The sequence below is a fragment of the Cuculus canorus genome, chromosome 6 (assembly GCF_017976375.1).
Source record: "Cuculus canorus isolate bCucCan1 chromosome 6, bCucCan1.pri, whole genome shotgun sequence".
In the NCBI taxonomy this organism is placed as follows: domain Eukaryota; kingdom Metazoa; phylum Chordata; class Aves; order Cuculiformes; family Cuculidae; genus Cuculus; species Cuculus canorus.
In genome coordinates, this window is record NC_071406.1 from 37,820,400 (window position 1) to 37,836,118 (window position 15,719).

Below are 15,719 nucleotides of genomic sequence, written 5' to 3' on the forward strand. Positions count from 1 at the left end.
AGGGCTGTGCTGCCATTTGCAGCCCACGCAGGTCCCAGTACGCCCAGGTGATGAACCCAGCCCTGCCAAGGGGCTTCCGTGTTGGTGTGCTCCAAGGTGGTGTTCCAGCAGGTATCCAGGTAGGGCCATGCAGGAGTGTTGCTAACACAGCAATCATCCGCAAGAGCCAACAGAGAAGCGCTTATTGACACCTGCGGGACAGCCCGAGGCTGGGTGGGCACCTGCACCGCTGGGTTTTCCATCAGTTGTGAGTGCTTGCTGATGTCGAGGTCCCCAGGCCTGATGTCCTCCTGGGGTAAATGGCTTTCCTGTCACACAAACGAGTCTCTGCCAGTTACACAAGCTGATAATCTGACCTCTTTTCTCAATCGGAGAAATCTGTGCTGCTGAAACCCTGAGTCTGCCATTAAGTAATTTCTATTTCGTGCAAGAGGAGTTGAAAAGCTCATTTGATTTTCTTCCCTGATTGGGCTATTCAATGATAACTCTGGGATGGAGTGCATCTGTTTTACAGCTGCGCTGGTGACCACGAGATGCGGAAGGCATTGCTGGAGGACTTTATTTTTAAATCCTAGCCCTCCAAGCCTGTTGTTTCAAGGTAACCTTCTGCCTTGGGCCCGTCCCCACCAGCATTTTTGCCTGCTCTGCAGTATCTGGGTACAGAACTCGAGGTGATTGCACGAGATGAGCTGGCTTCGGTTTGAGCTGGATCTTGGTGTGAATGGGGAAGTGGTATTGAATGAACTAGCGCTTTACAAACAGTCAGGTGTGCTAGCAAACAGGACCGAGAGGTTATAAGAAATAGAATTTCTCTGATAAACGAACACAATTCTCCTAATGCTGTGGCCAGTTGCATGAAGTTCAACAAGGCCAAGTGCCAGGTCCTGCACTTGGGTCACGACAACCCTGTGAAGCTCCAGCTTGGAGAGGAGTGGCCGAATAGCTGCCGGGAGGACAAGGACCTAGGGGTGCTGGTTGACAGCAGCTGAGCCAACAGCGGCCCAGGTGGCCAAGAAGGCCAACAGCATCCTGGCTTGATCAGAAACAGCGTAGCCAGCAGGAGCAGGGAAGGGAGCGTGCCCCTGGACTGGTGGGGCCACACCTCAAATCCTGGGTTCAGTCGTCACTACAAGAAGGACATTGAGAGGCTGGAGCACATCTGGAGAAGGGAAAGGAGGTGGGGAAGGGTTTAGAGCACAAACCTTACGAGGAGTGCCTGAGGGACCTGGGGTTGTTCAGTCTGGAGAAGAGGAGGCTGAGGGGAGACCTCATCACTGTCTGCAGCTCCTGGGAAGGAGGTTGTAGCAGGGTGGGTGCTGGGCTCTTCTCCCTGGTAGCCAGTGACAGGACAAGAGGGAATGGCCTCAGGATGCACCAGAGGAGATTTAGGTTCGATATTAGGAGGAATTTCTTTACTGAAAGGGTTGTCAAGCCCTGGACAAGGCTGCCCAGGGAGGTGTTGAGTCACTGTCCCTAGAGGAGTTAAAAAGACAAGCAGATGTCGTACCTGGGGGTATGGTCTGGTAGCAGACTTAGCAGGGATGGATAAATGGTTGGACTCAATGATCTTAAAGGTCTTTTCCAACCGAAGCCGTTCTGTGATTCTAAATATCTTCCCCCTAAATAAATCTGCTTGTACTTTTCACCTTTAGTAATGAATGGTTTCTTACACAGGTTCTTTCCGCCGGCTTGTAAATCTGAGGCTGCTGCGATGGGAGCTGACAGCTGTAATTTCTTTTCATGGAGAGGCTGTTCTGTGTGTCACAAGCGCTCAGTACATGTTTGATAGAAGTTTATAATACTATTGTGAAAACCACCGCCACTGACTAGAAGGCAAACCCTTTCTCTCTGGCTGGGGAGCTGCCAACACTGTCACACCGTGTATTTATATTTTCCAGTTAGTGTACGGAATGAGATGGCTTTCAGAGTGAGGTCCTTTCCAGGGTGCTCAAAAAAACCCCGTTGACTCCTTTTCTTCATAGGAAATGGTTCACCCTTCAGAACATGGTGCTCTCACTCATCAGAAACCTGGGGAGGGGCTGTTTACAAAGGCTTGTGGGGATAGGATGAGGGGCCATGGGGATGAACTGGAGAGGGGCAGAGTTAGACTGGACAGAAGGAGGAATTTCTTCACGATGAGAGTGGGGAGGCCCTGGCCCAGGTTGCCCAGAGCAGTGGTGGCTGCCCCATCCCTGGAGGGGTTCAAGGCCAGGTTGGATGGGGCTTGGGCAGCCTGATCCAGTGGGAGGTGTCCCTGCCCATGGCAGGAGGTGGAACTGGATGATCTCTAAGGTCCCTTCCAACCCAAATTATTCTGTGATTCTATCAAGGTTAAGGCTTTGGTAGCTCCAGCAGGGAGAAAGGAGCTTGCAGTGATCTTACTTGCAACTGGCCAGACCAAGCTAGGATTCTAAGCAAGGTTTGGCAGTGAGAAGCACGTCTGTTGCATCTGATCTTTGCATTGCTTTGCCAGCCAAAAGAAAGCTATGCTGGCATCCAGTTTTCCCTCCCCTGCTGCTCTCAAATGGCTTGTCCAAGTGCAGGTGTCTACAGCAGGTCATCTCATCTAAATGGAAGTATCTTGGATCTGTGTGTGCTTTATGAGTCTTTCAAAGGTGTCCTACATACGTGGGTGTCCAGGTTCTCATGGGAATAGGATGTTCCAGTCTCCTGAGGGGGGTTGTGATTTCTGTTTCCGTGGAGTTAAAAATGAATACACAGGCCCTTCTTCATGTGAACGTGCACACAGAGCATCCAAAGGCAGCCCAAAGCCTGTCCTTATTTGTTATTTGCGGCAAGAGGAAGCTGAATGTTTGAGCAATGATTGAAAAGATGTTTATTTAAGAGCAGATGAGACTCTAATTGCTGTATTTTAAGAAGGGAAATGCCCACATATTCAACATGCATTAGTGAATCTTCTGTAGGTGCAGTCGAAGCTGGTATGGGAACGCTTACCCTAGTGCTGGAACACATGGCGTGCCACGGGCTTCAGGAGCTGGATAGTTTTCTTGGAATGGCTCTGTCCATGCATATTCGGATGTGTCTGCCCCCACAGAAACACACCCTCAATGGAGAGAGGGATGTTTGCCTCGTAGTCAAAGGCTGGAGGGGCCCGTGTTACCCAACAAAACACTGTTTCTCATTCCTAGCACTGATGCTCTATCTAATGCATTCTCTTTTCCAGAAGTCCTTCCGCCCCAGATTTCTTGGTGTAGCAGAACTACTGCACGAGGAAGGGTTCAAGGTAAGTGCTTTCACGTATTGAAAGCTAGAGTTTTCCAAATCTGAACCACACGCAGCCCACTAGAGGAATGAAGAAGGAATGAAGAACATGGGAGTTTCTTTAGAGACAGAGAGAAAAACAGTTTGCAAAGTACAAGAGGGATTTTTAGTTGGGTGATCCTTAAAGTAAGTAAAGCAAGTATCCCCAAGATTCCATGGTTGTCTGACTGAGTAATCAGGACTGAGCCCTGAGGGCCAAACCAGCCCTGGCTCTGCTCTCAGCTTGCAGTCAGGATCATAAAATCATGGAATGGTTTGGGTTGGAAGGGACCTCAAAGCCCACCCAGTTCCACCACTGCCATGGGCAGGGGCACCTCCCACTGGATCAGGGGCTCCAAGCCCCATCCAACCTGGCCTCAAACCCCTACAGGGATGGGGCAGCCACCACTGCTCTGGGCCACGGCCTCCCCACCCTCACAGCAAAACATTTCTTCATCTCATCTCAATCTCCCCTCTTTCAGCTTCGAACCCTTTCCCCTTGTCCTATCCCTGCCCTCCCTGACCAGGAGCCCCTCCCCAGCTTTCCTGCAGCTCCTTTCTGTACTGGAATTTACAGTAAGTATTCTTTTATTCCTTTAACAGCTTTATGCCACAGAAGCAACCTCGGACTGGCTCAATGCTAACGGCATCCCAGCAAGTCCTGTGGCTTGGCCATCGCAGGAGAGCCAGAGCACGAGCCTCCCTCCCCTCAGGAGGTAGGAGTTGTATTCGCCTTGACAAATTGATGTTAACATTGGTACAGCAAATAAAAGGGGCAAATTGCCAGCCCTGTTGGGATCAATGGGAGTGATATAATGAGACTTTGGATTCAATCCAAAAGTTTTGCTTTATCTTATTCTGTCTGGAACTGCCACAATAGGAAGGTTTCAGCTTAATTAATGAACATCTCATTGAACAGTCCTGTTTGATAGGGCTAGGATGTATTGTTCCATGTTACATTTTCATGCAAGGGCGTGTGCAATCTGAACCTGAGGCTGAGAGAGTTGGGGTTGTTCATCCTGGAGAAGAAAAGGCTCTGAGGAGACCTTAGAGCAGCTTCCAGGATTGAAAGAGGCTGATAAGAGAGATGGGGAAAAGTTTTCTGCAGGGCCTGTAGCAATAGGACAAAGAGGAATGGTTTTAAACTAAAAGAGGAGATGTTTAGACAAGGTCTTGGGAATAAATGTTTCCCTGTGAGGGTGGGGAGGCCCTGGCCCAGGGTGCCCAGAGCAGTGGTGGCTGCCCCATCCCTGGAGGGTTTCAAGGCCAGGTTGGATGGGGCTTGGAGCCCCTGATCCAGTGGGAGGTGTCCCTGCCCATGGCCGTGGTGGAACTGGGTGGGCTTTGAGGTCCCTTCTGACCCAGACGATTCCATGGTTCTGTGATCCATGACCCATTTCTGTGGTTTGCTGTGAGCTGCCACTTCAGTGCATCACTTAGTGCGAGGTGAGAGTCACGTAGGTCTTAGTGCACAGTGAGGAGTTCATGTTACTTAAATCAAGATGTCCACAACGAGACTTATTAGCTCAGGGACCTGAACATTAATGTTGTTCCAGGTGTCCCTGCCCATGGCAGGGGGTGGAACTGGATGGGCTTTGAGGTCCCTTCTGACCCAAACCATCCCGTGATTGTATGAACATTTGGCCTTTAATGACAGTCAGTCACAGCTTTAACAGAGTTGTGCTGATCTGGATGAAGCTGAATATTGCTCTGCACCACTGAACAGACTAGAAATAAAGCCCAAATTCCATTTCTCGGGGTGTAAGGCTAAAGGCAAATGAAGATTTCTAGCATTTTTTCCCTGCTCGCCTGTGCTGTCCATCAAAGATTTCCAGTAGGCGAGACACACCATGGAACTGCCTTGTGCGTTGTCTCTTCAGGCTGCTAAGGGATGGGAAAATAGATCTGGTGATTAACCTGCCCAACAGCAACACCAAGTTTGTCCAGGATAATTATGTGATCCGGAGGATGGCTATCGACAGTGGGATTGCTCTGCTCACTAATTTCCAGGTACTTCCCATGTTATTCTTTCTCCTCTGAGTCATAAGAGCCTTCAGAGCTTTCAAGCACTCGTGACCTTAGATTCCAGTGTGTTTGAACCCTTATTCTCTCTGACAAATAACAATGTGCCTGAAAATCGTGGCGATGGTTTGAATGCATTTTCTTTTTGCTACTATGCAAAACTAAAACAAAAAGAAGATGATCTGTAGTCCTGGACTGCAGCTGAAGCTGTTCCTGTATCATTCTCACTTCAGAGCAGACTTCTTGCACCGGATTCCCTGCAAAATGTTTAAATTATGCATGGGAACAGGTTTGTAGTGGGTTGTTTTTCCATTCCCATCCCTGGAGGTGTTTGAGGCCAGATTGGATGGAGCTTGAAGCCCCTGATCCGGTGGGAGGTGTCCCTGCCCATGGCAGGGGTGGGACTGGGTGGGCTTTGAGGTCCCTTCCACTCCAAACCATTCTCTGATTCTGTGATTATGGTCCTTAAACCTTACAGCAGAATGTAGCTGGGCTTTCTTGAATGATCCTTGGGGCAATCCAGTCCCAAAGTGGCATCCAGGTGGAATTGTTGCCTGTCCTGTTGGAGTCTCCAGTCATTATATGCTTGTAGCTCCTTGACAAAGCTGATGGGGAAGAGGTATTTGGCGATGCAAAGTGGGACTCCTGCTGCTAGCACCACCTCGACTTCCTTTGCAAGTGGCTTCAACTGCCGCAGAAGAGCTTCATCTGGCTCTCATTGAGCACGGCAGCCAAATTCCCCTTGATTTCAGTGGGCGCTGACATGGAACCCAGTGACTTGAGCTGGTGTCCAGCTGTGCAGAATCTTCTGCCGTGATTGGAGTGAGTGGAGAGCAGGGAGATTGCCAAGCTGGAAGTCAGGGACGGGACAATGCCAAACACAATTAACGGGATTGGGACGCTGAAGACCCATCCTTTGCCAGCAAAATGCACACAGAGCAGGGGTCCCTATCCAGAATCTATTACCACACCTGCTCGATACATTTCATCGAACCTCTTGATTGCAGAGATTTAATCTCTGAGTTTGAGAGAGGAAAGCTGCTCTGTGTTCTCAGAAAGGCTTGGGCTCTAGTTGGGAAACAGCAGATCTCGTGGGACAGAGCTGTCTCGCTGAAGAAGCGCAGTACCGCTGTGTTTTTCCAGCCGGCCAGGCAGGCTCCGGAGGGCTGGAGTCACCCATGCGCCGTCACCTTGGGATTGGTGTTGGCTTGGATGGACTCAAGGACTGGACCTGCACAGGGTGACAGTGTGGAAGCGTGGAGCCTGCTCTGTTGCTCAACCTTCTGCAGAAGGCTTTGCGATGCTCAGTCCTCTCTGCTTTGTATTGACAGGTGACAAAGCTTTTTGCCGAAGCTGTCAAACACTCTGGGCAGTTGGACTCCTGGAGCCTCTTCCACTACAGACAGGTTGACAATGGAAGCACTGCATAGAGGAACCATCTTCAACCTGCAGTCTTGCTGCTTCGGGCACCACAAAGAGAGGGCAACTCAGATCATCCACCTACCCATCTTTCTGTGTATTTTACAGTATCTGATTGTTTTTCCGACTCGCACAAACTAATTCCTAGCCAGTCCTCTTGATGGTGTATTGGAAAGGCGTCCTCTCTCCAGCCTCTCCGCCTTTTTCTCCCATTTCCGCTTAGGATCAACCAGAAGTTACTTACTAGATGGGTATATCCAGACACCACCGTAGCAGAGCAGATGAAAGGAGACACAAGTGATCCCACCTGGAGTTGGTTCCCTCTTTTCATAACGGAGCCTGCTCCTCCTTAGAAGTGCTTCTTGGGTCCCTACTCCTAGCTCTCTCGTCCTGGGCTGCTAGAGCCCAAACTCTCCTAGAAGGACACGCCGCTGATTAGTGAGGATTTTATGACTTTATGTAACAATTAAACATCCTTCTGCTTGATCCACCTGATGATAGCATAGATCCCTGCCGCGGTGGTGAGTGTAAAAGGAGCTCTTTAAAAACAGAGGAACATGAATTCCCCATCATTCCCTGCCACAGCTGACAGGCAGGATGCAGCTATTTTTTGTTTGGTTTGTAATCCTGGCCAGGAATCATCTTCTTAGATTTGCTGAGAGAGGAAAGCTGAGTGTCTGTGTCCTGCAGTCCTTCCAAATTCTGCTTAGTCCTTCAGGCTATTATTATTACATTTTAAATTCTGGCTCAATGCTCTGAATTCAGATGCTGGCCTTGTATCATAAAGGCTCACTCTCAGCTTTGTGTCTGGCTTCAGAAGTGGAGAACTCCCCCAAGATTTCATGCGCTGCTGTCCAACGTTTCATGCCGTGATGGTGGGCATTAAAATGGAATCCTTTCAAAATGAGGTGAAAGTGTTGCAGTGCTTTGTCTCTCCCAATAAAGTGACCCGTTCACTTTCGCTCCAGCCTTCTCTGCTGCCTTTTCAGCTCTGGCAACGCCTGGAAATGCTGCCGTCTACGGACCAGATGCCCGCTCTGCCACACGGTGCGTGTTACCACTTGCTGTCTACTTGGCAAAAGACTTCAGCAGCTCCATGCATCCTGCAGCACATACGGTGTCTGCCCCTACACATTAAGGAATGTACAAGTCTGTCATTTTCCTGCACATTGCAGCACGTGTGCAGCATATCCTGGAGTTGGGAAGATTCGAAGTTGAATAACTTTTCTGATATTTGCCAGAGTAACCTAAATTATGAGTGCAGAGGAGGCCACGGAGATGGTTCAAGGGCTGGAGCGCCTCCTGTATGAGGACAGGCTGAGAGAGTTGGGGTTGTTCAGCCTGGAGAAGAGAAGGCTGTGGGGAGACCTTAGAGCAGCTTTCAGTGCTGAAAGGGGTTCCAGGAAAGCTGGGGAGGGGCTCTTGGTCAAGGAGGGCAGGGGCAGGATGAGAGAAATGTTTTCGGCTGCAAGAGGGGAGATTGAGATGAGATCTTAGGCAGAAATGTTTTGCTGTGAGGGTGGGGAGGCCCTGTCCCAGGTTGCCCAGAGCAGTGGTGGCTGCCCCATCCCTGGAGGGGTTCAAGGCCAGGTTGGATGGGGCTTGGAGCCCCTGATCCAGTGGGAGGTGTCCCTGCCCATGGCAGGGGGTGGGACTGGGTGGGCTTTGAGGTCCCTTCCAGCTCAGACCATTCCATGATTCTGTGTCACCAAATCGCAGTCGGAGCGGCCCTGGCCCGCGGGAAGCTTTCAGCAGATGGGATGAGTGCTGTTATCTCTGCAAGGACAGGAGGTGCTGCCATGCCATATGATGCAGGTGAACCCCCCTGCTCTGACCATCTGCAGGATCTGCTTTGCTACAACAATCAGCTGCCAAATTGTACCGAAAGCCTCTGTTCCTCTTCCTCCTGCATCTCAGTGTCTATCGCTGCATAATGTAATTGATAGAGAAGAATCTAGTCAGGCTGTAACATTTGTTTCCCCCTTACATTGAAGAGAATTTAAATACAAACCTTTTAACGTTTCCTAATTAAATGGAGAAGATGATATTTTTGTCATTAACTAGGTAGGCTAAACTCTCGTTCATCCTTATAATTAAAATATATTGAATTCTGCGGGCTGATAAATGCCAGTTGAGATAAAACTCTTCTCATTCAGGGAAGTTTGTAAAGATGAAACTGAGAGACAAAAGCATTTGTTGCAAATTATGTTCAAGCTTTATGATAATGTACTTCGGGGGAAACATGAATAATTGCTATAGAGTGGTGCCAGTGCTTTGGGATTATCATAATCATGGATGAATGCTCGGCATCGTTTGAGATCCAAGAGTAGTGGGGGCAGCTTCTGGCAGGGAGCTGCAAGGAGCACCAAGGATTTGTAACCTTGGCACAGTTTGTCCCCCCAGGGAAGGTTTGCTGTTGGTGAAGCTCAATATTTTACTCCTAGAGCATGAAGTGCCCTCTCAGAGGTCTGGAGCACCTCCTGTATGAGGACAGGCTGAGAAGGTTGGGGTTGTTCAGCCTGGAGAAGAGAAGGCTGTGGGGAGACCTTAAAGCAGCTTCCAGGGTTGAAAGGGGCTCCAGGAAAGCTGAGGAGGAGCTCTTGATCAGGGAGAGCAGTGATAGGACGAGGGGGGACTATTTTCAGTTGCAAGAGGGGAGATTGGGATGAGATTTTAGGAGGAAATGTTTTCCTGTGAGGGTGGGGAGGCCCTGGCCCAGGTTGCCCAGAGCAGTGGTGGCTGCCCCATCCCTGGGGGGGTCAAGGCCAGGTTAGATGGGGCTTGGAGCCCCTGATCCAGTGGGAGGTGTCCCTGCCCATGGCAGGGGTGGAACTGGATGGGCTTTGAAGTCCCTTCCAACCAGTTCCATGATTGTCTGAAGTTTGTCAGACTCTGGTTTTTGTCAGCCTCTACAGGGTCACTTGCTGTAGTGCAAAGCCAGTGTAACGTTGCTGTGCTGATTTTACGCTCCTTTTAGCTGCTGATGTAAATGCTTGAGATATTAATCACAGAGCATCAGGCGCCTTTTCAGGAAAAACATTTGCTCTTCTAGCTCAAGACAATCTTGTTCTTTTTTCTGCCTTCCTGAGCATTGCTAAATGTTGCCAAGCTCTTGTCCTTCAAGATCTCTTGTAGTAATGAGACCTCATTAAAGCTCCAAACGGCCCTCTGCTCTTCTCCATCTTTGCGAGGCTTTGCAATCCATCCCGTTATGACAGCAGCACTTGGAACAACTCTTAGAAAAGTGGGTTATGTTCTGACTGAGGATCCTGGGGCACGGCTTGAAGTGTTTGCTGCCTTCCGTGATGTATGGGAGAGAGAACGGTGGAGATGAAGCAGTCAACGTGAGCATTGCCGAGGGTCAAACCGGAGCCTTTAGGTAAATTTTAATGCATCGATGTGGACGTCTGCAAGCAAATAAAAAGTGAATTCTTTCTGCCAGAGGGTCTGAGCTCTTAGTATCTCCTAAAGTGAGCACTGAAATCTTTCATAGTGCTCTGCCAACAGCTGTAAAGGTGCCAGCAGTCATCAGGTTTGCCTCAGCCGGAGCTGTTGATCCTGAAATGAAGGTCTCAGCAACACTGTAACTCAGCAGTGCTGCACCAGGGTCAGGGCAATCCCAAACACAAATCCAGGCTGGGTGGAGAATGGGTTGGGAGCAGCCCCGAAGAGAAGGACTTGAGGTGCTCAGGGAAGAGAAGCTCAACATGAGACAGCAAAGTGAGCTCATAACCCAGAAATCAACCATGTCCTGGGTCGAATCCAAAGCCGTGAGAGCAGCAGGCAAGGGAGGGGGTTCTGCCCCTCTGCTCCGCTCTGTGAGACCCCACCTGGAGCCCTGAGCTGAGTTCTGGAGTCCTCAGCACAGGAAGGACATGAAGCTGCTGGAGTGAGGCCAGAGGAGGCCACGGAGATGAACCAAGGGCTGGAGGATCTCCTTTACGAGGACAGGCTGAGAGTTGGGGTTGTTCAGCCTGGAGAAGAAAAGGCTCCAGGGAGACCTTAGAGCAGCCCTTAGAGCTGAAAAGGGCTCCAGGAAAGCTGGGAAGGGGCTCTTGGTCAGGGAGGGCAGGGACAGGATCAGGGGAAATGGTTTTCAGCTGCAAGAGGGAAGATTGAGATGAGATCTTGTGGAGAAATGTTTTGCTGTGAGGGTGGGAAGGCCCTGGCCCAGGTTGCCCAGAGCAGCTGTGGCTGCCCCATCCCTGGAGGGGTTCAAGGCCAGGTTGGAAGGGGCTTGGAGCCCCTGATCCAGTGGGAGGTGTCCCTGCCCATGGCAGGAGGTGGAACTGGATGGGCTTTGAGGTCCCTTCCAACCCAAACCATTCTATGAGCTATGGTGCCTCCTCCAGGCTGCAGTGCTGGTGTGCTGCGTCCAGAGCTGATGGAGAGAAGTCCTCACGCAAATTCCACTCCATGAGTTTATTTCTTTTATTAAAGAAAACAGAAAGAGGGAAAAAATTCAAGTCATCTTTTCAGGATTGTTTTTGTTTACTCTTGTGTTAAAAAACATAAAGAAAGAAGCTCCTAAACCCAGCCTCTCTTCACAGTAAAAGAGGTACAAGCAGTGCCGCTTTGGGAAATGTAACCGTTCATCTTTCAATAAATTACCAATTTATGCTCCTGAATGTGGTAATAAAAAGAGATAAAAGGCCAGAAGAAAGAGGAAAACTTGGGAGGTTTATGTTTACTGCCAAGCATTTGGTTTTATGTTTATCTCATGGATAGTAACTCCATAGATCATGATAATTGACTTCACAAGTACCTTTGGAAAGAAAAGGCTTGCCTACAAAACAGCGTCCTGTGCCAGAGAAGGCTCTGCATGAGTTTCCCACTGAGTAAAATGTTCTCTCACGGACTGATGGTTTAAGCTGTGCACAGTGTGCCTGGCTGGGGGCTCATTTGCCCAGTCGGTGGCTGAGAACAAGCAAGGTCATGGCATAAATTAAAAGAAAACATTTACAGTTCTCTTAGAACCCAAACAAATCCTCACATATCTATTGTCACTCCAGACCAGTGGATTGTGAAGAACTTCATGGAGGGAAGACTTCCCCCCACCCTGCTTACTTCCAGATACTTCACGGAATCATGGAATGGTTTGGGTTGGAAAGGACCTCAAAGCCCATCCAGTTCCACCAGGTCAGGGTTGCCTCCCACTGGATCAGGGGCTCCAAGCCCCATCCAACCTGGCCTTGAAGCCCTACAGGGATGGGACAGCCACCACTGCTCTGGGCAACCTGGGCCAGGGCCTCCTCACCCTCACAGGAAAACATTTCTCCCCAAGATCTCATCTCAATCTCCCCTCTTGCATCTTAAAATGGTCCCCCCTCATCCTATCCCTGCCCTCCCTGATCCAGAGTCCCTCCCAAGCTCTCCTGAAGCCCCTTTCAGCACTGGAAGTTGCTCTAAGGTCTTCCCACAGCCTTCTCTTCTCCAGGCTGAACAACCCCAACTCTCTCAGCCTGTCCTTGTACAGGAGGTGCTCCAGCCTCAAACCATCTCCATGGCCTCCTCTGGACTTGCTCCAACAGCTCTATGTCCTTCCTGCACCAAGGACTCCACAATTGGACACAGGGCTCCTGGTGAATTACCATTATAACTTGCTACCGTTACAACAGTAGTGGTTCCCAGGCTCTTCCACGCTCCTCCCCAGGGATTTGGATCCACCAGACTCCTGAGGAGCCACCATTTATTTCCTTAGCAGTCTGGGACAGGATGCAAAGTCTGCTAAGGAGCTGAGATTCTGAATTTTTCCGTCATTCAACCCCACAAAGACAAGTTTTATGGTTGATCTATTATAGAAATAACGTTTGTGGGAGTTCCTCTCCAAACTGGTCAGAAGAGCAGAGAATGGGATTGTAGCAGGTAATAAAACCCCTGCTGCTCTTATAAGGACTTTAATTACTCACCTCGTTACAGGTGAGACAGAGGGAGGCCGGCAGCAGTGCCAACCCCAGCACAGCTGCGAAGGATTTATTCTTCTCAATGATGAGTGGAAAAAGCTGTAAAAATACTGTACAAGGTTGGCTAATAAACTGTATTTTATTAGCCATACTTACTGCGAGTGTTTACAAGCTCGTGTGCTGATGGGCATTTTGATGAGAGCATTCCTTAATTGCAGCCGTTCTGGGATTACAAAACAAAGGATAGAAAGCCAGAAAGCTGGAAAACGTACCACATGCATATGTCAGGTCAAGATTTACAGCCAGATAGTGAGGAGCTTGCTTGGCAGCAGGCGCTCGGAATCGTTACAGTGCTGGCCTCGTCAAGTCATCTGTGGCTTGTTCGGAGTAGATTGATAGTGCTGGTCTGTGGGTGTTTGTGACTGCAAGGAGAACGCGTGTGCTCTGCCCATGGAGGTGCTTGGAGCAGCTCACGCCCCTGCCGGCAGAGCAGCGAGTTGATGGCCTCCCATTCTTCTGACCCTGGTTTCTCTTGGTGCCTGTGGTAGACGTAGGAAAGGACATAGAAACTAAGAGTGTCCCAAGTTGGAAGGAACCCACAAGGACCATCGAGTCCAGCTCCTGTCCCTGCCCAGGACAACTGCAGCACTCACACCGTGGGGCTGAGGGCGTTGGCCAAACCCTTCTGGAATATTGTCAGGCCATGCCTGCTTCCCTGGGAGCTGTTCCAGGGCTCCGCTACCCTCTGGGGGAAGAACCTTCTCCTGATGTCTAACCTAACCCTCCCCTGGCATCTTCCTGCCATTCCTTTGGGTCCTGAAAGGCCTGGACAGCCTCCCCATCCTATCTCATGCAAGAACCTCCTTGTGAAAGTAAGACTTAAACTTGGGTTTTCTGAGTCTAACACCACCAAGCTCTACCATGGTTTCCCTTCCTTGCCCTTTCCCGCAGCCTGTGAGCAAACTGGCATCTGGTGGGTTGGAGCCATTTTCTCAAGTGCTTCCAGCCAGGAACAGGCGGGCACTTCCTAGGAGTGCCGCTTGGCTCAGGGTGGGATGTCCTTACCTGTTGACAGCGTCACATCTCAGGCTGTGCTGCACCATGGTACCAGTCCTATAACCCCAGTAACAACCACCTGGTGGGAAACGAAGTTTAATATGAGAAGGGACTCAGTGAAAACGTCTTTGTGCTTATTGTCTTTGGCTCTCTGGTTATTGCCTTTCAGTCACACGATGTTCCGTGGTTCCACGATTCTCTGCTCTGTGAATGAAGGCAAGTGTTGAAGATCAAACCTGCGTTCGTTGTGGTCATCGTCACAACCTTTTTCATCAGGATGCGAAAGAGGGGTTTGACTGGGGCTGATCCAGTGCTTTGTGGCTGTGAGGGTAGAAGAGAGGTTGAGAGTCTGAGTCCTGGGGCTGTTCCAGGGCATTACAGAGGTGTCACAGTTGGTGTTGGCTTCATGGGACAATGTCTGGTGTAATGGGACAGGTTCCTTCTTTCATAGAATCATAGAATGTTGGGTTGGAAGGGACCATGAAGGTCATCCAGTCCAACGCCCCTGCAGTGAGCAGGGACATCTTCAACCAGATCAGGTTGCTCGGAGCCCCATCCAACCTGGCCTTGAATGTTTCCAGGGACGGGACAACAACCACTGCTCTGGGCAACCTGGGCCAGGGCCTCCCCACACCCACTGTAAAACATTTCTTCCTAATATCTCATCCAAACCTCTCCTCTTGTAGTTTAAAACCATCACCCCTTGTCCTATTGCTACAAGCCCTGCTAAAAAGTTTTCCTCATCTGTTTTTTTTTCAGTGCCCTTTCAGTTCTGGAAGCTCTAAGGTCTCCTTGGAGTCTTCTCTTCTCCAAGCTGAACAACCCCAACTCTCTTACCCTCTCTTCATATGGGAGATATCCGTGACCTCCTTGATAGGGAACGTGTGAGGGAGGGACTTTGTCTCTGAGCAGCGTACCTCCCAAAGGGCAGGGGATGCGCTGGGGGAACACTGGGCTTGCAGAAGGCATAAATCACGAATGTGGCCCATGGGCTGCAGCAGCCTTCACTCCGCCTCTTACTCTGAATTTCAGAGAAGGTTTGGGACTCCTGAGAAATGTTGAAGCTGATGGTCTGATTAGATCTGAAATCCTACCCCCAGCACAATCCATGCTTAAAATTCCGAGCTCTCAAGCACCCACTTCCTCGCAGATTATTGGCTTTTCATGGTGCTCAAGTGCAGCCTTTCCGTCTCCATGTGTTCTGATCACTTTCTGGCAGTTTTTCTTCTTGTAAATAGAGCTCATCCAGCCACAGTTTATACAGATAATACCCTCCTAATGACCGTTTTCCCCGGAGAAACACAATTATCACTCTTTCCTCCTCTCTGCCAGTTGCATTTGAGTTTGCCACAGAGCCAAACTCGCCCCGCTATTGTACTGGTGCAGATGGGTGAGCACTACAAAAACCGGGATTGGAAAATTCCCAGTCTCTGGGTGAGAGCTTTGGGTCACTTCTTTCTGTTGTGGGGGTTCTGGCTGATTGAGTTGGATAGAAGAACTTCTCTGTACTTTGAGATTTCTTCACAAGCGTGAAGGGACGTGATTCCAAAGGGTGTGAGGGAAATTAGCCTTAGGTTTAGATAGGATTGTAAATGGGAAATGTACTCCAAATTTAGAATCATGGAATGGTTTGGGTTGGAAGAGACCTCAAAACCCATCCAGTTCTACCCCCCCCCCATGGGCAGGGACACCTCCCACTGGATCAGGGGCTCCAAGGCCCATCCAACCTGGCCTTGAACCCCCTCCAGGGATGGGGCAGCCACCACTGCTCTGGGCAACCTGGGCCAGGGCCTCCCCATCCCCACAGGAAAACACTTTTCCCTCAGATCTCATCTCAATCTCCCCTCTTTCAGCTTAACACCGTTCCCCTCACCCTGTCCCTGCCCTCCCTGATCAAAAGTCCCTCCCCAGCTTTCCTGGAGCCCCTTTCAGCACTGGAAGCTGCTCTAAGGTCTCCCCGCAGCCTTCTCCTCTCCAGACGGAGCAATGCATACTTCAGGCATGCTTTGTGAAACCTTCCCATGGACTTTGTTCACAAGATCTGCCCCAACTTTTGCT

At 50.0% G+C, this 15,719-nt stretch overlaps 1 protein-coding gene across 1 annotated transcript in view; it reads left to right on the top strand.

Annotated features, from left to right (window-relative positions):
• CPS1 (carbamoyl-phosphate synthase 1) overlaps positions 1–8,085 on the top strand; it is a 109,242-nt gene extending 101,157 nt beyond the window's left edge. Inside the window, exons 37-40 of the mRNA XM_054070644.1 lie at positions 3,185–3,244; positions 3,865–3,977; positions 5,142–5,271; positions 6,615–8,085. Of these exons, the coding sequence (XP_053926619.1) occupies positions 3,185–3,244; positions 3,865–3,977; positions 5,142–5,271; positions 6,615–6,713 (402 nt within the window). The 3' untranslated portion in view covers positions 6,714–8,085. The remainder of the gene's footprint in view (positions 1–3,184; positions 3,245–3,864; positions 3,978–5,141; positions 5,272–6,614) is intronic.
• The last annotated feature ends 7,634 nt before the right edge of the window (positions 8,086–15,719 follow it).